At 37.0% G+C, this 23,744-nt stretch overlaps 4 protein-coding genes across 4 annotated transcripts; 3 read left to right on the forward strand and 1 right to left on the reverse strand.

Moving 5' to 3' along the window:
* Nucleotides 1-1,972: 1,972 nt before the first annotated feature.
* LOC112164556 (sulfite reductase [ferredoxin], chloroplastic) lies at nucleotides 1,973-7,215 on the forward strand. Its single transcript, XM_024300781.2, has 8 exons — nucleotides 1,973-2,289; nucleotides 3,022-3,798; nucleotides 3,879-4,178; nucleotides 4,257-4,454; nucleotides 5,944-6,078; nucleotides 6,178-6,294; nucleotides 6,402-6,560; nucleotides 6,713-7,215. The coding sequence occupies exons 1-8, from the start codon at nucleotides 2,116-2,118 to the stop codon at nucleotides 6,917-6,919; spliced, it is 2,067 nt and encodes a 688-aa protein (XP_024156549.1). The 5' UTR covers nucleotides 1,973-2,115; the 3' UTR covers nucleotides 6,920-7,215.
* Nucleotides 7,216-9,560: 2,345 nt separating this feature from the next.
* On the reverse strand, nucleotides 9,561-10,074 carry LOC112166194 (photosystem II 5 kDa protein, chloroplastic). Its single transcript, XM_024302967.2, has one exon. The coding sequence runs from the start codon at nucleotides 9,986-9,988 to the stop codon at nucleotides 9,674-9,676; it is 315 nt and encodes a 104-aa protein (XP_024158735.1). The 5' UTR covers nucleotides 9,989-10,074; the 3' UTR covers nucleotides 9,561-9,673.
* Nucleotides 10,075-14,056: 3,982 nt separating this feature from the next.
* On the forward strand, nucleotides 14,057-14,494 carry LOC121049229. The gene has a single exon (XM_040505899.1). The coding sequence runs from the start codon at nucleotides 14,057-14,059 to the stop codon at nucleotides 14,492-14,494; it is 438 nt and encodes a 145-aa protein (XP_040361833.1).
* Nucleotides 14,495-17,280: 2,786 nt separating this feature from the next.
* Nucleotides 17,281-18,072, forward strand: LOC121049230 (secreted RxLR effector protein 161-like). The gene is made up of 2 exons (XM_040505900.1): nucleotides 17,281-17,414; nucleotides 17,472-18,072. Exons 1-2 carry the CDS (start codon nucleotides 17,281-17,283, stop codon nucleotides 18,070-18,072), a joined length of 735 nt encoding a protein of 244 aa, XP_040361834.1.
* Nucleotides 18,073-23,744: the final 5,672 nt, after the last annotated feature.

Genomic DNA, 23,744 nt, shown 5'->3' on the forward strand with positions numbered 1-23,744 from the left:
TAGTCTCAAAGCAGCATTAACCACCTCATGGTAAGTATAGAATGGTATAGTTATCAACTGCAGGCGATAATCACCCCCCAGTCCCTTAATAAATCGGGAGATCCGCTCCTCCTCAATGCCTACCAAATCTGGCACAAACTGGGCTAGCTGGGTAAACCGCTGCTCAAACTCCGACACGGTCTTGTCCCCTTTCTCTAGATGTAAGAACTCATACTTCATCCTGTCACGAATTGTTGTGCCAAAATACCGCCTATTAAAATGTACCTTAAACTGTTCCCAAGTCATCGGGACAACATTTCCTTGTTCCTTGCTAGTCATGTCCCACCAGTCATAGGCCACACCATCGAGAAAGTCTACTGCCAAGCCCACTTTCCGGTCCTCTGGACAATTTATCTGAGTAAAAACCCTCTCCATTTTCGGTAGAGTTATTCCTAAGGTGGGCCACCTCGGATTTCAGGGTGAAATTTGGGGCGGGTCCTGTCATTTGGCCTTTTAGCCCCCATATATCCAAAAAAAAAAAACAGTTGTCACGTTCAATTATTTTTATTTTTTCGATTAAACAACTTAACAAATTACAAGGGAGAACGTATAACAAAGAGTCTATGAGTCGAACTCAAAAACTTTTACTTATAAAGGCGCATTAATGTCACTAGACCAAATGGTATTAGATTATGATGCATTAGTTTATGTTTTCTTTCGAAAGTTTTATTGGCTATGTTCAAAACTGGTTTAATGCAGGGCCTCACACGCTATAGAAAAATTCTGTTTTTTTCATCCTCAATGGTTTTCATCCGGCGGCGACATTACATCATCATTGATACTCTATCTCGTAACTTGTGGTGCTTGTTGCCAGCTGGGGGTATAAATTTAGTGGCTAGACCTAGGATTTCAAATCGGTATGAAGGGCTCGGGGCAAGATGTTAGTTGCATATATGAGGCCGAGCCATGCATGTGTCTACTCTAAGTTAGATTGCTTTATGGTAGATGGATGGTGGGATCATACCACAGGTCGGGGCCATGCAGGGCGGAGAGGTTTGAGCGTCTAGTTTAATTTGCAATGGGCCCTTTTTTTGTTATACTTATTGAGATAAGATTCGGTCTTAGTGGCAATGCGTCTGAAGAGGCTGTATCCACTTCGGCGATCTCTCTCTCTCTCTCTCTGTGAGAGACGGAGAGAGAGTGGTCAAAACATTCAAAACAATAAATAAAAACATTGGAAAAGGAAAAAAAAAATATAAAAAGGACATTGGGGATAAAAAAAATAAAGTCTTTAAGAGGAAAATTAAATATTCTGTAGATTTGTTAGGAAATAATTTGGTTAGAATTAATCTTATTGAACATTATCCTTAACTCCTTAAAGATAAAAGCGGTTTGATTTGAGTTTCAGTTGGTTTTGACCTATATAATTTTAATGAATGTACACTTCTTTTCAACTCTTCTACATTGAGATTGATAATTATCTCAAATAATTTTGAAGCATGAACCATGTAAAAGAATAAAGGAGCCGTCCTATGTCATTTCTCAAGCAATTTCCTAGTTTATAATCGCAAAAATTATTTAATAACAACATAATGTGAAAGGAATTTGGCATCTCTAGTGTGAAGTTTCTGTTACATTTGATTCTCTGTGTGACATGATTGAGCCATTGACCAAAACACAGAGTATTGTGCAACTCAATCTGCGCTTGGCTTTGGCATCTATTTTTTAAATAAACGCAGCCCAGGATGGGACCACGGTAAAAAAAGTGACCCCAATCCAGTCCAGGTTCGATGTACCAGCCCCCCAGGTATCCAAAGATAAACTCCACGCGCTCTACCTGTCCGCGTGTGGCGCCGTTCGGGATTGGTGCACAGTCTTTTAAATAGAAACGTACACCCGTGGAGGGCACGTGACGGCTCACGTTAGCCCTTACGACAAATATTCAAAACATCATAAATAAATAAATAAATAAATAAAAGAAACAAAAGGCGTTGTTTCCTTTCTCTTCTTCACCACTCAAATCCCCCTCACTCACTCACAACGCAGCTCATTCCCTTTTCCTCTGATTCTCTCTCTCTCTCTCTCTCAGTTCGTCTTCTGAAAGCCACGAACAATACGGCGGCGTGTTGATTTGCTATGACGACGACGACTGCGACGGCGGCGGCGGTGCTCCGGGAGCCTAAGGTGGAGATTGGAAGGTACCAGGGGCTGAGGTCAGCAAACTCGCTCGCTCTCACCGCCGGAGGAAGACACGTCACTCTCTTCAACGCTTCGTCTCGGAGCTCCTCTCTCATTCGAGCCGTCTCTACGGTGCGATTTTGACCTCTGGTTTCTCTGTGATTTTAGGTTAATGCACTGTTCATAGGGTATGGAAACGCAAAGATGATTATAAGTTATTCGGTTTCCTGAGAGATTCATTCAAAATGCTTGCAAAAGTTTGATTAACCTTTTTGTTTGTTTGGGGATATTGGCTCTGGTTTGTAGTAATTTCTGGTATGGATTGTGGTGAAGGGTCTAGACTGGGTTATGCTACTGTCATTTTCATGGTGTTGCTTTCTCTTGATTTTCAAATATGAGCGACGAGTTTCTGCATATTTCTTTTCTTTTCTCACTGACGAATGGGAGGGTTAATTAATTATAACCTCGGTTAAAATTCAAGATTTTACAGATTTTTCTTCTTGCTTGTTCTGTTTGGGTTTTATGCATATTATTTTCTGAAATCTTTCTTCATGTGCAATAGAGGAAAAGGATGTCTAATTTTTTGCTTACTGATTTTCGGCCCTGTACATGCGTTTTTTTGCTAAAGGGATTCATTTGCATCTTTAAATGATTAGCTCCTAAAAGATTGAACTCTTTTCTTGCATCCAACTTTGACATAAAGTGCCTCGACTAATCATGTAATTGTCATTGCGCTTATAAGATAGCAAAAGAAGGCTCTTAATTGTGCACGTTGATCAGAAAAATAATGAATGCTAGCTTGAGTATTTATTACTAGCTTTTGGTGTGGAAAGTCCTTGTTTTCATTGTTTATGTATGTTGCAGCCCGCAAAGCCTGAGACTGTGACAAAGCGTAGCAAGGTTGAAATATTCAAAGAACAGAGCAACTTCATTAGATACCCGCTTAATGAAGAGATTTTGACAGATACCCCCAATATAAACGAAGCTGCTACCCAACTCATCAAGTTTCATGGGAGCTACCAACAGTACAACCGAGATGAACGTGGTGGAAGGTCTTACTCGTTTATGCTTCGTACCAAGAATCCTTGTGGGAAAGTGTCAAACCAACTATACTTGACCATGGATGATCTTGCCGATCAGTTCGGAATTGGGACCCTTCGTTTGACCACCAGACAAACATTTCAGCTCCATGGTGTTCTGAAGAAGGACCTTAAGACAGTAATGAGTAGCATCATTAGAAGCATGGGTTCAACTCTTGGTGCCTGTGGTGATCTTAATAGGAACGTCCTTGCTCCTGCTGCTCCACTACTAAGAAAAGATTACCTTTTCGCACAGAAGACAGCAGAGAACATTGCGGCCCTGCTGACTCCTCAGTCTGGTTTTTACTATGATGTATGGGTGGATGGAGAGCAGTTCCTGACAGCAGAACCTCCTGAAGTAACCAAGGTCAGAAACGATAACTCTAACGGAAAAACCTTCACTGATTCCCCCGAGCCCATCTATGGAACTCAGTTCTTGCCCAGGAAGTTCAAAATTGCAGTCACTGTGCCAACAGATAACTCGGTGGATATTCTGACAAATGATATTGGTGTTGTGGTTGTTACTGATGATAATGGGGAGCCTCAAGGGTTCAACATATATGTAAGATGAAGATATGTTTGTAGGATTTATTGTAGAGCTCATTTCTCCACAAACATTATTTCTTATAATTTCCATTGCAGGTTGGTGGTGGTATGGGAAGGACACATAGGTTGGAGTCCACATTTGCCCGTCTGGCGGAACCATTGGGTTATGTTCCCAAAGAGGATATTCTAAAAGCAATTAAGTCTATTGTAGAAGTTCAACGAGATCACGGCAGAAGAGATGATCGTAAGTATAGTAGAATGAAATATTTGATAAGTGACTGGGGGATTGAAAAGTTTAGAAGAGAACTTGAAGACAATTATTACCAAAAGAAATTTGAGCCATTCCGCAAGTTGCCAGAGTGGGAGTTTAAAAGTTACTTGGGATGGCACGAACAGGTTTGTTAACTCTCTTTTCCCATCTTCAGTGCCTTCTCACAGCTTCATTTTTTGACTGTTTATATTGTAAATTGGTAGGGTGATGGCAGTTTATTCTGTGGGCTTCATGTTGATAATGGGCGTATTGGGGGAAAGATGAAGAAGGCATTACGAGAGGTTATATCAAAGTATAATTTGAGTATAAGGCTCACACCCAACCAGAATATTATATTGTGTGATATTCGCAATGCATGGAAACGTCCCATCACAACAACTCTTGCACAGGCCGGTCTGCTGGTAAGTCTTCTTTGTACTTCCTCTTCATCACAGATCTATATGAATTGTGGCTGCTAGCTAATCACTTCCTATCTTGTGAAGTGCATTTTACTACCAATTTTTTTTTCTTTTTTTTCTTTTTCAAATCAGTAGAATTGAATATCATGCTGTTAGTTGTATGAGAGTAATATAAATTGGGTTCGTCTATGTACATTAATGTATCTATGCATCGAGTAGACTAGTTGGATATAGTGGTAGACTCACTCCATGTATTGGTAGACTAGGTGGGAACTGGTCTACTGTTGTAAGGAGTTGGTATACCATTGATGTAATGATACGTCAATGTACCATAGACTTTTCCTGATAAACTAGTCATCTCATTGAGGGAGCGTGACGAATTATATAATTGTTTTAGTAATTTTTTTTTTATGCAAAAACAACGTAACAGAGAGATATGTAAAGTAAATTTGGATTTTCCTATCAAATTGTGACCGGTTCAGAAATCCATCATGCTCATTGTATTAAGCTAAGTACTGTATTAAATTGCAAGGGGTGCATAACATCTTAGTCAACCTAACCAACATGCAGTTTAAAAGCTAGCACGCTAAATTTGTTTTGTGATTGCCGTGAAAACCAGGAAAGTAATAGAAAAACATCCTTTTTATGTTGTTTCCATTATGTTATGATTTGGATTAATCTTTCCATTCCATCTCTTATGCTTAAAAAGCTGTAGGGTTTTAGTCTTTCTCTCTGTGTCTCATTTAGGTATCTCGGTCATGTCAAGTTCTCTAGTTTTCAGAGGGGAGTTCTTGCCCTTGTTTTGTAATACTGATTCTGTTTAATTTTTTTTAATTAAAAAAAAAAAAGGATCGGGAACAACCTTTCCAAATCATGATTCTCTTCTTTTTTAGACCAAAGAAATAACCTCCGTTTTTTGCCCCCAGAAGATGAAATGTATACTAGTTCAACAGAATGGAGCTTATTGTCCTTTTTAATGATGGAAATAAATTTGGAATCTTCTGTGCGCTAATGACAGAATTTAAATGAGGGTTGAGGTCATTGGTTGTGTTCTCTGCTGGTCTTTCCTAGTTCTCAGTCCAATATTACCAATAGACATAATTATCCCATCCTGTCGATATGTAAAATCCCCTAAAAACATTAAGGGCACATTCATCTAACTTTGTGCATCAGTGTTGTTGAGTAGTCTAGTGTAGGGTCGGCTCTGCAAATGATTTTCTTGTAGGATCTAGTGGCGGAAATCATGTAAGCCTCCACGTGATCTCAAGGGATCTTCTACAATTTCTTTGGTTTCCTTACCTTTTTCATTCTTCCAAATGTTCTTGTTTCTTGTCTAAGACCAACTTTATCTGTTTGTATGAGTTGTGCGGACAACTATCTGTTTGATCATTTTTTCCTTTATCTGTTCTTAATTACTTGAGCTTGGGCATATCTATTATTCTTGGTGATCTTTTGTACTTGTTGTAGTATTGATCAATTCTGATTCTGGCAGCATCCTAGGTATGTAGACCCCCTTAACCAAACTGCGATGGCATGTCCAGCCTTCCCTCTATGCCCATTGGCAATAACTGAAGCTGAACGGGGAATACCTGACATTCTTAAGCGAGTTCGAGCGGTATTTGAGAAGGTATGGGAAATTAAAAAGCAGTAATAAGTATGGGAATTTAAAATTTTGTGTGGATAAGGAATCAGTCTGGATATAATTAGTAATATTGTTGGATTTCAGGTTGGTCTAAAGTACAATGAATCTGTTGTTATAAGGGTGACTGGCTGCCCCAACGGTTGTGCTAGGCCATACATGGCTGAACTTGGACTAGTGGGTGATGGTCCCAACAGCTATCAGGTATTTCAAATTCTAGGTTCATCTGCCAGAATTTTCATCATGCTCAAATGCAGATTACTAAGAAAGCAACTAACCTCTTATTCTTTTTACACTTTCTGTACATATAGATATGGCTTGGAGGAACACCCAATCAAACCTCAATAGCAAAAACCTTCATGAACAAGGTCAAGGTTCAAGACCTGGAAAAAGTTTTTGAACCTTTATTTTATCATTGGAAACGCAAGCGACAAGCTAAAGAATCATTCGGCGACTTCACAATACGTATGGTAAGTGGTGAAGCAAGATTCTAATGTGTTATTTGGGTTTTCTCAATTAAGTCGGTTTCATCTTAAAATTGGCCTCAGCATGGTACATAGGAAGAGTTTTTTGGGTCAGCGGAAAGTTGGTGGTTGTGGATCTAATATGTATTATGTGACAGGGTTTTGAGAAACTTCAAGTGTTGGTTGACAAATGGGAAGGTCCAGAGGTGGCACCAACACGTTACAACCTGAAGCTTTTTGCTGATAAGGAGACGTATGAAGCAGTTGATGAACTTGCAAAGTTGCAGGGCAAGAGTGCTCATCAGTTAGCCATGGAAGTCATCCGCAATTTTGTTGCTTCCCAGCAAAATGGGAAAAGTGAATGAGTACGCCATGGAAACTGTTTTGCAATGTCATTGCTTCCGAGCTAGTAGCTCGGGTGAATGAGGAACAAGGTCTCTGTTCTCACCAAGCTGTTACTATTCGGTAACAGCAGGAACAAATGGGATACTGGATTCGGTCTTATTTTGCATCAAGTTTTGCTTGCTTTTATTCTTCTTGAATGTTGAGTTTGTATGAGTAGCTTGGATTGTGTATCCTATGTTCGGTTTGAACTTGAGTTACCTTGTTTATTATTGTTTAATAAAATTAACCCAGTTTTTCTCGGTTCAAAAAAAAAAAATTCATTATGTATAGATGTTTTAAGATCTCCACCTCCTTTTGTTCAGTGTTTTCTTGTGAGGCAGCTTTCATGCTTCCGACATGAGCTTTTGCTGAGCTGTAACACTGCTCTATTCAAACATGGAGGATCACGATCAGCTGTTGTTAATAACTCCCATGATAAGTTAACATACTGGGCTGTATATAGACGGATTGCTGTTACCTGGATTTGATAAGTGGATAGAGTTCTGCGTACTCTTATGGAGGTGGAGATGGTAAGAAGCAACTTCATCTAGCTAAAACATTCATGGTAAGGGTTTCTGGAGTGAAGTGATCAATGTGCCTGCGATCTTGGGGCGAGGCCGAGCACATTTACAGAGTCTTTTAGATGGCTAGGAAGCTTCTGTATTGTTAACCATGAGGGTTTCATTCAGAAGTGTTCTCTGAGTTTGGTGGTTAGATGACTTTGGCAGTGTTACAACTTTTTTTCCAGTAAAAGACTCTCACAATAGTTTGTCTGGAATGTATAGAACAGCAAGAAACCAGCTTAATATGATTGTGCCAAGAAACAATGCTACACAGTAGCATACACAGCTTCTACAACTATATTATGTAGAAGGGTGTCTAAAGATAGCAAAGAAGGCTCCTATTGTTCTCATTAATCAGAACATGCTGAATGCTAGTCTGATTATTTTTCGTTAGTTCTTGGTGCAGAAAGTCCTTGTTTTCATGGTTTATATATGTTGCAGCCTGCAAAGCCTAGGTTGAAAAGGTTCTGGGCCTAACCCTTTATCTCCTGTAAAGGGTTCTCGAGCCTCCTGGGATTGGAGCATGCTAGATGGGAGGTATTGATTAAGATGGTCTGATAGATGGGTTACTGGCATCTTTGGTGTAAGCTACTTGCCTCACAAGGTAAATCTTGCTTCTCACTACCTTGGATGCCTGGTTGTTTGAAGTGTTTTCTTTTGACAAGAATAACAAGTACTCCTTACTTTGTTGTGTTGCTTTTACTGTACGGCATATCTGGAATGCTCGTTGTGAAGTTGTATATGATCATCTATGACTTGCATACAATTGGAGCTGTTGTGTATTGAATTTCTTGACCCTACATCTGTGGCAGTTGTATCTGGTTCAGCCCGTCATTCTTCTGTGATGAAATGCAGTTGGAATCCCCCAGAATCTGGTAGTGTCAAAGTAAACGGTGATGGATATTGGGACTGTGGTTCCAAATTGGCAGGAAGTGGGGTGATTATTAATTAGAAATATAGCTGGAGTTTCTTCCCCCTCCTTGTCTTCTTCAGCTTTGGTCTCTAGAGTTCTGCAGTTCTTGTACGTTTGAGACTAGCAAAATCTCTCGAGGTTCATAGGCCAATGCCTTAAATCAGAAGGCTTCAAGGATTGTTTCACATATGTAGCCGGAGATGGATTAAAAGGGAAGCAAATGCTGCTGCTCCGTGGCTTGCATTACAAGGCAAATGGAGGATGGAATTGGGTAATCGGATCCAACTCCCTCCATCATCATTGGCTGAAGTGTTGAAGAGTGAATATATGATAGCCTCCCAGCCCCTCCTATCTAGTTAGTCTTACCAGTAGTTCTTGTTTCTATTATTTCCCGTCAGTGTGTATAAAGTTGGCTCCTTCTGCTGCTTTTGCAGTTTTTTTATTTATTTGTTGTAAAACAGAAAAAAAAATTTTGAGAGAGAGAGAGTTTGGACACAGAGAATCAGATTGTCTGTGTTCATCTCACCATGAGGGGGTTTATATAGGAGTACATGATGTATACAAATAGACAACGTTTAATAGCAACGTCAATTACTCCTATTCACAATCCTATCAATCACTAATCTATAGTGAAAGGCATATATGACTCTCCATCTATTTACATGATATTAGCCATAATTATTTACAACATTATTTTAATTTTTATTTTTTATTTTTTATGGAAGTGCTTGCAACATGAGCTTTTGTTAAACCTGCAACTGACTGCTCAATTCAAATATAAAATTTCTTAGTCACTAACAAGACTATCTCTTTTGATTCCTATAATAATTTGACTGCTGTTATCTGGATTTGATAAGTTTTTTAGAGTTTTGTGGAGTCTGTTGAGGTAAAGATGGATTATAAATTTATAATTAGCAAAAGAAAGAACCAACTTCATCTAGTCCAAAACGATCTTGCACCATTTTGGATGCGGTTTCGGAGTCTTTTGAGACTTGCACAGCCTCCTCTGCTGTAATGCTTACCATGAGGGTTGCATACAGAAATGAAGAGAGCTCCGATCCTAAGCTTGGTGGTTCAAGGATTTTGCAAAAGTAGTGAATATTTCTCAACTAAAAGACATTCTCAGTTTCTCACATGAGTTTCTCATGCATTTATCGAAGAAGAGGAAGAAACCAGATTAATAGGATTGTGCCAAGAAAAGATACAATAGCAGATTACACATCTTCTACAAATATATTACAACATTGATCGAAATTTTCTCACTTGCGGCAGATACGAGCAGTAGGCATTGTGACACAAACCGGAGCATACTTCTTCTTGGCTGCTGGAGTCCCACGCTCAGGTTCATCAGCCATGGCAACCTTGGCAATGGAGCACGCAGCAGCAGCAGCAGCAGCAAAGATCAAATCCCTCCTCCCACTGCTGTTCTCTTCCTTGCCCTTCTTCATTTCCACGGTGACCTTTTCGGCTTCCGGGGCTCTTGAGGCCTTGGCCACAATGAGGCTCCGGCGGGGAGTTGAAGGTTTGGTGATGGTTGAGGCTAGGAATGAGGCTGTCATGGTCATGGAAGCCATCTCTTCTGCACCGGGTGGTTTATCTTCTTGGTACTTTTGAAGTTTTTGCCTTCCAATCTCAAATGCAACTATGAGTGAACTGTGTTCTGGCTTAGTTTAAAGTCCAAAAGTGACACAGCGTATGTGCTTCTAAAAAAATCATCATCCATTTCCTTATCCTACAAAGATATTGCGACCAATAGATTTCTGCCACGTGTCTGGTTTATCCTTCCTAAGAACACTTGGTTCCGTCGCTCTACAGCTACAAAAGCCTAATAGGATTATAGGACTTGTTCAGAATGAATTCTACCAGAAATAAAAGACTACTAAAAGTCGGAGACTTTCTTTTCTTTTTTTCTTTTTTGATAATTTCTTTAGTAAAATCGTCAACAAATTACTGATATATATTACAATTGAAAATGTATAACTCTTAGTCTCTGAGTCAAATTTTAGATATTCTACGAACAAAATAAGCATTAATGTCACTAGATCAAATGACACTAGGTATAAAAGTTAAACTTCAAGACTAGTAATATTGCTGAACATATTGATGTTTTAACTCGTCTAAATGATAGGATAAACTTTTGTTGCGAGTAAATAATCAGTAAAACCTATTTCTTCTGCAACTCTATGACATAAGTAAGTAAGTAACAGAAGCTCTGTTTATTCCAAATAAACAAGAGTACCAAGACATTTAGTCAAGGAATAAGTTCATATGTGAGGTGGCACACTAGGATTCAAGACAGAGCATTGGCCAGATAAGCAAGCAAATAAGGTTAAAATTTGTAATAAAATTGATGTGAAAACCAAGTCATTTCAAAATTAAAATTGCTCAAACTCGGTAAAAAGAAAGACTATTCTTGTGCTTCATGACAACAGGATCCTCACATCCCACACCATTCTTGTCAGATGAACTATCAATCCTATTCCTTCTCCTTCTCAGTTCTAACCATAGTAGTGATATGGAAGAATTTAGTATTGCTGTCATCCTCGTAAATCCATTTGTCTCTAAATTTTTGCTTCACTATATCGGACATACTCATATTGCTTGATGCGATCAATCTCCAGATTCTGCAGGAAAATAGTATCATTTGTTCATCTATGTCTGAACACCACCAATTCTGGTCAATAACCTTCTCTTATATTTGGATATATTCCCACAAAACTAGTAGCAAGTGAGTCGGCCATCTGTAACAATTTACCATCAGTTCATGCGTGCCTAGAGTTTGTCACAAAATAGTTATGAGCTTTCATGCTGCATTCGAAATAGTGTGAAAACGAAAGGGAGGAAGGATTAGCTAGTTTTACAGAGGAAACCAATTTCAGTGATGGGATCTTATATTTGGCAAGTGGACAATTTTTTCTTTAGAAAAAAGATTCGCTAGTCTTGAATAGATGGAATAAATGGTTTTATTGATTATTTCTTCACAACAAAAGTTTATCCTATCATTTATCAGAAGAGTTAAAAATATCAGTATGCGGGTGAATGGCATATTCTCTCTAACAGTCATCTATCTCTACTCATTACTGCTTTTAACAACCTTCTGGCCTTTTTCCGGTAACTCTAGTCATGGTCGCGCTTGGAGCGACAATGGCAACACTGATTTTCCATTTCTCTGCCCTCCCAACGAGGAGTGGTGGAGAGGAAACCTCTAATTCCTGCATTCATAACCGCATTAGAAAAGATAGTGATCGCATTAGGGGCCCTGACAACTTGTGGACGGTCCTAATGGTTTCTTTGTTGTGAAATTCCAACTGTATGAAGACCTAGATTATGTGCTTTGTACTGAACCAATGATCATTAGAGGACAGACCTTAGTGTCAAAAAAGGAGACTAGACTTTGATCCTTTGGTTGAAAAATTAGTAAATGACTGTCTGCGTTCGCATTTTGGACTTGACTTGGTAGTCTAATTGGTAATGTACTAATGTTATCCTAAGTTGATAGGCTTACTCTCTTACAGGCCAGGGGCAAGTTTTGCAGACAATGTGTGGAAGTCAATCATGATGAACTTTTGAACCCTTTATTGAGCTTAATTTTTAGCCTTTTGGTGTTGTCTATGAATGCATCTCTACTGTTATAAAATATGGACTTAACATTATCTGATTTACATTAAGAATAAAACCAATTGATTTATCTTTACATAAATAACAAAAAGTATATAATCATAACTCTAATTCCGGTTATCTACTTGGATGTATATCTCCTAGTGGAAGTAGGGAACTCATTGGCTAATTAACCTTAATAGCATTAAGTGTTGTGATAAAATTAAGCCTCTCTAAATGATAAACATTCAGTCGATGTTAGACTCCTTATGAGATGAGTCTAACTCGTGTTTTTGGCCAATATATATAGGGAGCAAAGTCACTGTATTCATCACCAGTTTTTGCATATCGTTCAACCCCATTCTGAAGCTTTTGGTGTTGACATACAGAAGGCTTCTTGCTCGAGTTCTGATGTTATTCAATCCTCATTCCAGTTGCTCCAAGATGTCGAACCTAGGCCAAGCTGTTTTCTGCAGGGATCCAAAGCACTATTGATCAAGGTGGAGTCCTAGTGCCACTAGGAAAGCTTTTCTACTGATTATGTGTGGACATTGTGCAGTTGGATTATTTGTTCTTGATATGTTGTTATATGTGTTGATCTTGGTTATTGATGTATGTTGTTATTGCATCATGATTTAACAAATGGTATCAGAGCTTAGGAATTTCATAAAACACATATCATGCGTTAGAAAGCCATATTGTGAAAATTATTTTCTAGAAAATAAAATATATTTTCTGTTTATAGTTAAAGCATGCCTTAAATGGTGTTTAACCCGGTTTTAGTACTAATCCAATTCATTAAGTAAACAGGCCCAAACCCAAGTCCAGAATTAAAATAACAGTTTAAAGAATATTACCGTTAGAACATAACGGTCACTTATGCTTTAGGGATCGGATTGAGTAGGGCTTACTGAGATTGAATTCTCAGTTCTGAGGATTCAAGACCCTCGTTTAGAAATTTTTGGATTAACAGAATGGTTAAAATTGTTGCTTGTTCTTAATTTTGCTTCCGCTAAAATAATTGTTGCAGCGCTGTAGCAGAGGCCAAGGTATGTTCATTGAAAATCTCAGAACTTGTTTTTTTCAATTTCTGCATATGGAAAGGGTTGTCATATGGATTACTGTTTAGCATATGGAAAGGGTTGTCATAATCATATTGGAATGCTTGATCATGCATATGAATGGAATCATGCATATATGGTTGAATGCTTTACTGTGATTGTGTGATATATATGAAGTGTGAAATTGAGGATTATATGGTTACTGTGATGATGTGATATGATTGAGTATTGTATGTTTATGTATGCTATGGATCTTTAGTTAACAATATGTCTCCCAAACATTAAAACCTACAGTATTGTTATTTTCATAGCATGTAAGAAAATTAATAAGTTCATATGGGAAACTGAACATGTAGTTATTAATTTTAGTTTTGTGATTCTTGAAAGATTGTTTTGATCGTTTTGCACAAAGTAGATTTTCATTATCAATTTTCAAAGATTTTAAGCATCAACAAAACTGCAACTTGTGTATCTGCATCTAAAATTGCACTTATATTTTGGCTTCTAAAGTAGTTCACTGTGTAATCTTGAATGCAGAACAGTATCATATGTAAACACAATTATCTATTTAGATACCTTGAAGCTTTTCTTGTCCAAAGATATAGACTGATTCATGGAATAACATATTTTTGTTAAATGCAATATGATAATTAAGAACTTTAGAATGTTAAGTTTTATGCCATAAAGGTGTTACTTGATATTATTTCAGTTATGGGGTTTATGGAAAACTAATCATGTATCTGCATAATTTTAAAAACTGAATGACTGCTTCTGAATTTGTTTTGTATTATTCAAATACATGATTTTTGTTTTAAAGATTAACACACACATAAAGTTTTACTGCAGAAATCTTATTTTCTTTATTTTTCCTGTGTTTTTTAGGTCTAAATGTGGTCACTATAGGCCAAAATTCAGTTGCTTAATGGAATGAATTATAAGAAGTGGAGAAATCAAGTTGAATTTTATCTGTCTATGCATCAAAATATGGATCTTTGCTTGATTGAGGACCAGCCATTAGAGCTAGACACTGAGAGCACAAAAGAAGATAAAAAATACTATAAGGAGTGGTATAGCTGCAACAAAAAAGCTAAGAATGTGATAAGAACCTCTATGTCTGACACAGTTAGGGGCTCAATCATTGAGCCAGAGCTTGCCATGGATTTCCTAGAGGCCATGGAGATAAGTATCTGGAGAGTGTATCAGGAGAGTGACAAAGCTGAGGCTGCTAGGCTATCTAAAAGATTTAATGAGCTGGAGTTTTCTGGAAAAGGAAGTGTGAGGGAGCACATTATGGAGCTGATCGACCTTAACTCGAGGCTGAGGGATTTAGACATGGGAGTTAAAGACTCTCAGGTTGTGCATGTGGCACTTCAGTCACTGCCTAACACATACAGTAACCTGAGAACCTCATACCATGCCTAAGAGTCTAACTGGGATCTGAACAAGTTGATTTCTATATGTGTAGTAGAGGAAGAGAGAATCAGAAAAGAAGGCAAACCAGCTACTGCAGTCAACCTAGTTGAAAAGCCTAAGTGGAAGAAACAAAACAAACTTAAGGCCAAGAAGACTACCACCACTAAAGTACCTGGCAAACCTGCATAACCTAAAGCTGAGAAACCTTTTAAGTTTAGGCGCTAATTTTGCAAGAAAATAGGGCACATGAAGAGAGATTGCAGTGGTTTCAAGGCTTGGATGATAAAGGAGGGTGAGTCTTTCCAAATTTTGTCTTTTCTCTAGAAGTTAATTTTGTTAATATAGCATCTCACTCTTATTGGTTAGACTCAGGCTCACCTATACACATTACAAATTCCTTGCAGGGTTTAACAAACAGGAGGACACCAAAGAAAAGTGAGGTCCAAGTCTGTGTGGGGAATGGTTCGAGAGTAGCAGTTAAGGCCATTGGGACCCTGAAGATTGATTTAGGCTTAGGAAATTTTCTTTTTCTAGATTGTGTTTATTATATTCCTTTCTTGAAAAGGAATTTGATTTCAGTAGGTCTTTTAGTTAAGATTGGTTGCAAACTCATTATTGATTTCAATGGAATAAAGTTATTTCAGGGTTCAAATTATCTTGGCTGTGGTGTGTTTATGCATGATTATTTAAAATTAAATTGTTCTGTTGCTCAACAGGAGATTATATTAATTGAAAATAGTCAAAACACCATGCAGAATAACACTGTCATAGGTACAAAAAGAACATTGTTCAATAATAAGTCTGCAAATATATGGCATAGAAGATTAGGCCATATATCTAAAGAAAGACTGAAAACATTAGAGAAAAATAAAATTTTACTTGCATTGGATTATACTGATTTGAATGACTACATTGAGTGTTTTAAAGGGAAATTGACAAACTACAGAAAGAAAAAGGCCTTAAGAAGTCAAAACCTATTAGAATTAATACATACAGACATATGTGGTCCATTTAAACACAAAACTATCTGTGGAAAATTTTACTTCATCACATTCATAGATGATTTTTCCAGGTACTGCTATATCTATTTACTGTCAGAAAAATCACAAGTTCTAGATGCATTCAAAATTTATAAAACTGAAGTTGAATTGCAACTGGAGAAGAAAATTAAGTTAGTGAGATCTGATAGGGGAGGGGAGTTCTATGGTAAACACACTGAAGCAGGCTAGCCTTTTGCACTTTATTTACAAGAAAATGGCATTAAGGCTCAGTATACAACTCCCTATAATCCTACCCAAAATGGAGTAGCAGAAAGAAAAAATAGGACCTTGTTAAACATGGTGAGAAGTATGATGTGCACTACAGGTCTACCTATATTTTTATGGGGTGAAACTCTTAAGACTGCAAATTATATTTGCAATAGATCACCTAGTAAATCAGTAGACAAAACACCATTTGAGTTATGGTGTGGAAGACAACCTAGCTTGCATCACTGCCATGTGTGGGGAGGCAAGGCTGAAGCCAAGTTGCCAAATGCACTAACACAGAAACTTGAATCCAAAACAATCAGTTGCCATTTTATTGGCTTATGTGAAAAATCCAAAGGGTATAGGTTCTATGCAACTCATAATTTTACCAGAATATTTGAAACTCATCAAGCAAAATTTCTGGATGAAGGGTTTAGTAATACTAATTTTGAAGACTTGTCTTTAGAGTTAGAAGAAATTACATAAACTGAAAATTTGGAGAGCTTTTTGCCTTTGATTCAGTCAAATAATACAGATACAGAAACTCAAAACCAAAATCAAGCTTTAGAAGAACCAGTAGCCTTAAAACCTCATAAAGATGAACCTATGAATGATGTGCATTTAGAAAATAACCCTACAGAAGATCAAATTCCACCTCAGCCTAGGAGATCACAAAGAGAAAGAAAAACTGTATATGGGAAAGAGAGTGATTTTGTAGTATACCTGCAAGAAACTGAAATCCGAGGTGAAGATAATGATCCTTCAAGCTTCAAGCAAGCTGTTGAGAGCCATGAAATTGAAGAATGACAGAAGGCTATGAAGGCTGAGATCGAGTCAATGAAGCAGAATTCAGTATGGGAATTGGTTAAACCAAACCCAAACCAAAAACCAATAGGCTGCAAGTGGGTGTTTAAGACAAAGAGAGATGCAAATGGTAATGTAGAAAGGCATAAAGCCAAGCTAGTGGCTAAGGGTTTCACACAAAAAGAAGACATAGACTATACAAAAACAATCTCTCCAGTATCAACTAAAGACTCATTTAGGATTATAATGACTCTAGTAGCTCATTATAACATGGAGTTACACCAAATGGATGTGAAAACAGCTTTTTTGAATGGAGAGTTAGATGAGGTCATATATATGAAACAACTTGAAGGTTTTGTGAAAACTGGAAAAGAAGATCATGTATGCAAATTGAAAAGATCAATTTATGGACTTAAGCAGGCTTCTAGACAATGGTACAAGAAGTTTGATTCAGCGATTTCATCTTTTGGCTTTTCTGAAAATATTGTAGATGAATGTGTGTACATTAAGACAGTTGGGAATAATTTTATTTTTCTTATACTGTATGTAGATGATATTCTTTTAGCTAGTACTGACATTAAATTGCTTAAAGACACCAAAACCTTCTTGTCTAAAATTTTTGACATGAAGGATCTAGGTTAGGCATCCTATGTTTTAGGAATTGAAATTAAGAGAGACAGGGCACAAGGCATATTAGGCTTATATCAACACAATTACATCACCAAAGTGTTAAAGAGATTTGGAATGGAGACTTGTGCATCAAGTGATGCTCCTATGACTAAAGGTGACAAACTGTCTAAAAACAAAAATTCTAAAAATGGGGGGAAGATGTCTGATATGGAAAGCAAGCCTTATGCTAGGTTGATTGGTAGCCTTATGTAAGCACAGGTCTGCACTAGACCTGATTTATCATTTGTAGTTGGAATTTTATCTAGGTTTCAATACAATCCTAGCCATGAACACTGGGTTGCAGGAAAGAAAGTGCTTAGATATCTGCAGAAAACAAAATCTCACATGTTAGTTTACAGACAAGTTAAAAAGCTTGAACTAGTTGGCTATAATGATTCAGACTTTGCAGGTCATTATCCAGATTCTAAAAAGTCCACATCTAGTTATGTCTTCATGCTTGTAGGAGGGGCTGTTGCATGGAAAACCATGAAACAGTCATTGATTTCAACCTCCACCATGCAGGCTGAGTTCATAGCCATCTATGAAGGAGTCTGTGAAGGCTTGTGGATCAAAAACTTTTTAATGCATACTAAAATATTGAGTTCAATTGTTTCAGATGCACTGAAAATATTTTGTGACAATGAGGCTGTAGTATTTTTTGGTAAAAACAGTAAAAGATCAAATAACTCTAAACACATAGACTTAAAATTCTATAGTGTTAGAGAAAGAGTGAAGCATTGTGAGATAAATGTTTTGAACATCAATACTGAGTCACAACTTGCAGACCCTTTCACTAAAGCATTGTCAGTTACAAGCTTTCAGAAACATACCAAGAACATGGGAATTCTACCAGATTTGGAGGCTTGAGTTCAGTGGGAGCCATCTTTTAATTTTTAGAATTTATTTTGTAATAGGTTTCTTGGTTCAGTTACTGCATTCTTTAAACTTGGCTTGTAATCTTTGATTTTGCAGACTTTAAATTAAATGAGGTATTTCATATATGTGTTTTTAGTTTTAGTATTGTTTTAGTTTTTTACACTTACTGTTGCTTACAGGTTTTGAACTTCAAAATATTAGTGTGTGTCATCAAGTGAACTTCTCTGCATTGAGGAATTTTGCAGATTCATTTTCCGTTTTCAGTTTTCAGTTAAGCAAATACCAGTTCACTAGTGTTTCAGTTTTGCTGTTGAGATTTTGAGTTATCAAACTCATTCTGTTGGACTATGAGCATTGGATATTGCAGGTAGATGTACTTATCCAAATTTTGCTCTTATTATCACCTAGAGCTTATGTGATTACAGAATTTCATGTTAGTGGTCTTTAATCAGCCTGGTTATTTAATCAAAGCTGATTTGAGGTTCTGCATTATTTTCTGTAATTGACAAGCTGAATGAGTAGTGAGTTTTTGCATACTTCAGTGCACACTTTAATTGTTGCTTATGTCGAGTTATTGGTTCAATTGTGTTGTATGCAGACAATGTTAGTCCAAGTGGGAGATTGTTAGAAAATATGGACTTAACATTATCTGATTTACATTAAGAATAAAACCAATTGATTTATCTTTACATAAATAACAAGAAGTATATAATCATAACTCTAATTCCGGTTATCTACTTGGATGTATATCTCCTAGTGGAAGTAGGGAACTCATTGGCTAATTAACCTGAATAGCATTAAGTGTTGTGATAAAATTAAGCCTCTCTAAATGATAAACATTCAGTCGATGTTAGACTCCTTATGGGATGAGTCTAACTCGTGTTTTTGGCCAATATATATAGGGAGCAAAGTCCCTGTATTCATCAACAGTTTTTGCATATCGTTCAGCCCCATTCAGAAGCTTTTGGTGTTGACATACAGAAGGCTTCTTGCTCGAGTTGTGCTGCTATTCAATCCTCATTCCAGTTGCTCCAAGATGTCGAACCTAGGCCAAGCTGTTTTCTGCAGGGATCCAAAGCACTATTGATCCAGGTGGAGTCCTAATGCCACTAGGAAAGCTTTTCTGTAGATTATATGTGGACGTTGTGCAGCTGGATTATTTGTTCTTGATATGTTGTTATATGTGTTGATCTTGGTTATTTATGTATGTTGTTATTGCATCATGATTTAACACAATCTGCTTCAATTGTGAAGTGTATAAGGATTAATATTCTTATACAGAGGGGTCTAATCTTACTGTAGAGATCAAAACCAGCACTGTTGCTCCAATTACCACTATGTCCTCTACAAATGAAGATAAAAAACCTTGGCATGAAAAGCCAAACCTTGTGTTGGAGACAATGAATTATAAGAAAAACCATACAGAGACTAGCAATGGAAAAATATCCTAGTAACATGTAATTGAAGAGTGAGTTTATGAGATCATGGGTGTTGATAAATTATAGAAATAGAAAGAAGAATGTTCATTCAACTTCAGGAGGTGTTGGCAAAAGTCTCAATTAAGGTTTCAAGTTTGCTCCTCTTGTGAAAAAGGAAACTGACCAACTGCAAAAACTACTTAAAACACATTGTTCCTAAATCTAAGATTGTCCAATTCTGGAGACAAGTCCAAGTCAAGATCTTAAAGGCAAGTTTGGGAAGTAATAGCTAGGAAGAATGTTCATAGAAATTGGAGGTGCCTGCCTCCTCTAAAGCAACTAAGTGGCTTCTAACAAAACCAATCCTCGAGAGAATTTTTCAAATGTAGCTTCTTCCTCGAATGCTCGTGATGGCCTGGTTAAAGCAAAAAGGAACGCTACTAACCATCTCCAATGGTTATGTCATTTTCCAGATAGACACTCCAACAATTATCTTTGACATACTATTTTCCTCCAACCCTCATTTCAAATCTGACGTGGAAATAAAATATTCACTTGGATTGTCAAATTTGACAGAGGCAACCTCATCTGTCTTTTATTTTTTTATTGCCTATCTCTGTTTCTCCCTCTTTCCTTCTCTTCTCTCTCTTGTTCTTCCTACCCATACCAAACCTTCATATTCCTACCCAGATCTCTTCTCTCTAGAGATCGGCTTTCTCATCTCTTCTCTCACAACTTCTTCTGACCTCACCGATGCACTTCTTCTCCACTGTCATCTCCTCAATCGTCTCTAGCCCTAACCGTTGTCCAATTAGTAGCCTAGGCATGTTTCACCGTCGGCCAAGACCCACCGATCATTGCCCATCAATCCACCCCATCAAGACCCAGAAGCCGCACCACCGCCGACCATTCAATTCATCAAGCAAAAATCTCATCTACATCACTCGATCAGTCACCTAGACGCCGCCACCACCTCTAGACAAACACTAGCAACGATGGAGTGTTCTGGAGACTTTGGGTGGTCTCAGGTGAAGTTTTGATGCTATTGGCGTTACTTTCAGGTTTTATTTCAAATGAAGAATTCAAACTTTAATCGATTTGTGATTCGTGTACTAAGTTGAGACCTATTTTATTTAGGTTATGGACAGAAAGTGTTATGTACTTTATCTCGGCTGTAAGAGAAGTCGCAGCGGGATTTAGAGGTGAGTAAATCTCACGAGGTTCATTTATGAACTGAGTTACTTTACTACTCAAAATTAATTGTTTAATTGTGAAATCGTTTCTAGAAAAAATTATTTGTTTAAAATTATATGAACTTGATCATCTAGGGTTCATGGGCAAGTCAAAATTAGGTTTTATTATAAAAATGATTTTTCACAGGTTTTGTAGTGGTGAACTATAATTGGTATTAGTAGCATTCCTGAGTGGATGACTACGTATGAAGTGAAATTATATGTGTTGTGATTTGATTTACTATGGATACAAATGAGTTGGGATGGAAATAATTATATTATTGACTTTCCTTATTAAGAGTTTTACGTATCAATTTATGTTGGTGGTTTAAGATGTGAAAACAATCTTTTGAATGTTGGTTTCTATATTATTTTTGGAGATTAAAGTTAAGATTCGAAATCAATATTTTGTTGTAGTCAATTATATGGTTTTGAAGAGCACGTGAGGTTGTGTAACATTTTGAGTCTTGAGTAACGTTTTAAATCTTTTGATCTATGGATCGAGGGTCTACGGATCGAAAGTCACAGTAGTGATCGAGAGTGGGTCATGATTCAGTTAGAGCTCTAGTCTGTTTGCCATGGAATGTCATGGGGGTCATTAGCAGGTTACTTGTGACTCCTGAGTATGTGTTTTTAAAAGAGAGTTTGGATGTATTCTTTATTTTAATTGTTTGTGGAGGGACTTGATTTCATATTAATTGTGAGTTGAAAATAATACGATTTTGTCACTTAGTGATGTATGTTACCCTTAAGAGGTAAGGTTGTCGAGTTTTGAAAACGAGTCATTTTGTGGGTCGTTTTAATGGAGTTGAAACAGTGGTTTCTTGGCTTTAGCGTGAATTGTTTGATTTTATCATTGATTTATGTTTTATTTGAATTGTACGATTTTAATGTAACCTCCTGAACTAAACTATATGTAGGAGTTGCTATGATTGAATTGAGTGATTTTAAGTGATCTCCTGAACAATTTTTCTATGCAAGGGTTACTGATTTTAACCTTGTTTGATTGTAAGTTCGGTTATGTATTGTGTAATTAAATGTTGTTGCTTTAATTGAGCTCATAAGTCGAGAAATTATAAGCATTTGTTGTTTGAGTTATTTAAGTTGAGTTTACTCATATGAGCTTGTAAAACCTTACCGGGTTTATTGTTGCAGTCCAATGCACTATTCCATGGTGTAGGGATTTTTCTTGCAGCTCAGGATAACCAGGGTTGAGGCCACAGCTGGTTGTTGCAGCAGTATTAGGTTTAGAACCTATTTTGGTTATTTTATTTACTGTTGTTTGTAGTATTTCCTAGTGAGTGTTTATATTTACTTTGATGCTTTCGAGTTTGTGTAAACACATGGTAATGTAATATGTGACTCTAGAGAACGATTCGGTATTCACATTCTGAGCTCGATTTGTTTGTTGCTTAGTTTAAATTGAAAAAGTTTCTATGTACGTTTTCTAGGTATTTGATTAAGTTATCACGTCTCAAATTTTGAATTTCTTTATCCAAAATCCGGGGAGTGACAGTTTGACTCAAGGGCGATCGACACTTGATCTTGAGTCGCATGATAGCCACGAGGGTTGTGATAGGAGCATAATGTGCGATATTTATATTAATATTTCCTTGCATTTTGTTACACTATTTCTCTTAATAGAAAGTATTAATATTTTTTTTATTGTTTTAGGATTCTTGCGGAGTAAAAGAGAAAATAAAGAAGAAAAGGCGCATGAAAGGCGAAATCAGGAAATCTGCCTGTGCAAATCAGTCAACTTCGACAGAGCACTGAGAGCAGATCAGAACGAACTAGATAATGGGCTTTATATTTTTGAAAAGCCTCGGATGTCTAGTTTCCACAGCTTTTTACGGTTCGTTGATATCATCTTTCTAGAAGGCCGATTTAGTACAGGAAGGTCAAGCTGCACGAGAATCTGGTTTTTGAAGGGAATTTGTATTTACATTAAGATTCTAGAGTTTATGACGTCCAAAGGCTTCCCCAATCATACTTGGATACGAATGGGAGATGATGACTCAATCTTGATTACATGGAATTATTTTATTGGCCTGAAAGTAATTAAATTGTGCATCAATCGAAGGAAACCTCAAGCAAATTACAAGCAGAGTTGAATAAGGAAACTAGGGTTGTGTATCTCCTATATAAAGAGCCTTTGCAACACAATGAAAAGAACCGCACCCTCCACCTTGTTTTCTACCTCTCTTTTTTGTTCCTCCGCCACCATCTTTTTTTATTTTTCCCTATTTTATTATACAATGTTATTTTGCTACAATGTATAACTAAATTACTTTTGTTAGGGGTGAGGTTTGAAGCCCTAAGACATGTTTTTGACAATATTTTGTTCCTAGTTTCGTGATTACTTTGTTGTGAAATTGTTTATTTGGTTTTGGTTTACAGATAACTCTTGCATGTTTATGTTTTATGAATGCGAACATAAAATATTATGATCATGTGAGTGGGGCTAGAAATATGTATTTTAATCTCCTAAACGGTTAATAATGCTTGTTTCAATGGTAGTAAAACCTATAGGACAATAGGTGAAACCAAATAAAAAGGATTGCATGCTAGGTAGGCGTTCCACACTAGTTTTGCATACTTGTTTCGATCAAACTTCCACATATGATTAATGCTTAGAATAAATTAATTGTTGATAGGGTAGCGTTCTATACCTTGATTGTTTATTCTAAAGGCTTAGTAATGGTGCGTTCATCTTGCTTACTAGGGAAGTAATAAGAACTTATGCAGTGCGTTCACAGTTTGTTCTTGATTGAAACATTTTCATGACTTAGTAATTGAAACTAGGATATTAAACTTGTCTTGAGCATGTTTTGGTAGTAGATTTCTGAGTCTCTAACATCTTCATTCATATCATTGTAAATCCCGCATTGTTTTTATGTTTTACTTTAATTTTCTGCGTTACAAAACCCAAAACCCCCCCCCCCCTTTTTTTCTTTATAATATACTGTTCATACATTTTTTCATTATTTTCATACATACTTATATTCATACT

This window comes from Rosa chinensis, chromosome 5 (genome assembly GCF_002994745.2).
Source record: "Rosa chinensis cultivar Old Blush chromosome 5, RchiOBHm-V2, whole genome shotgun sequence".
Taxonomy (NCBI): domain Eukaryota; kingdom Viridiplantae; phylum Streptophyta; class Magnoliopsida; order Rosales; family Rosaceae; genus Rosa; species Rosa chinensis.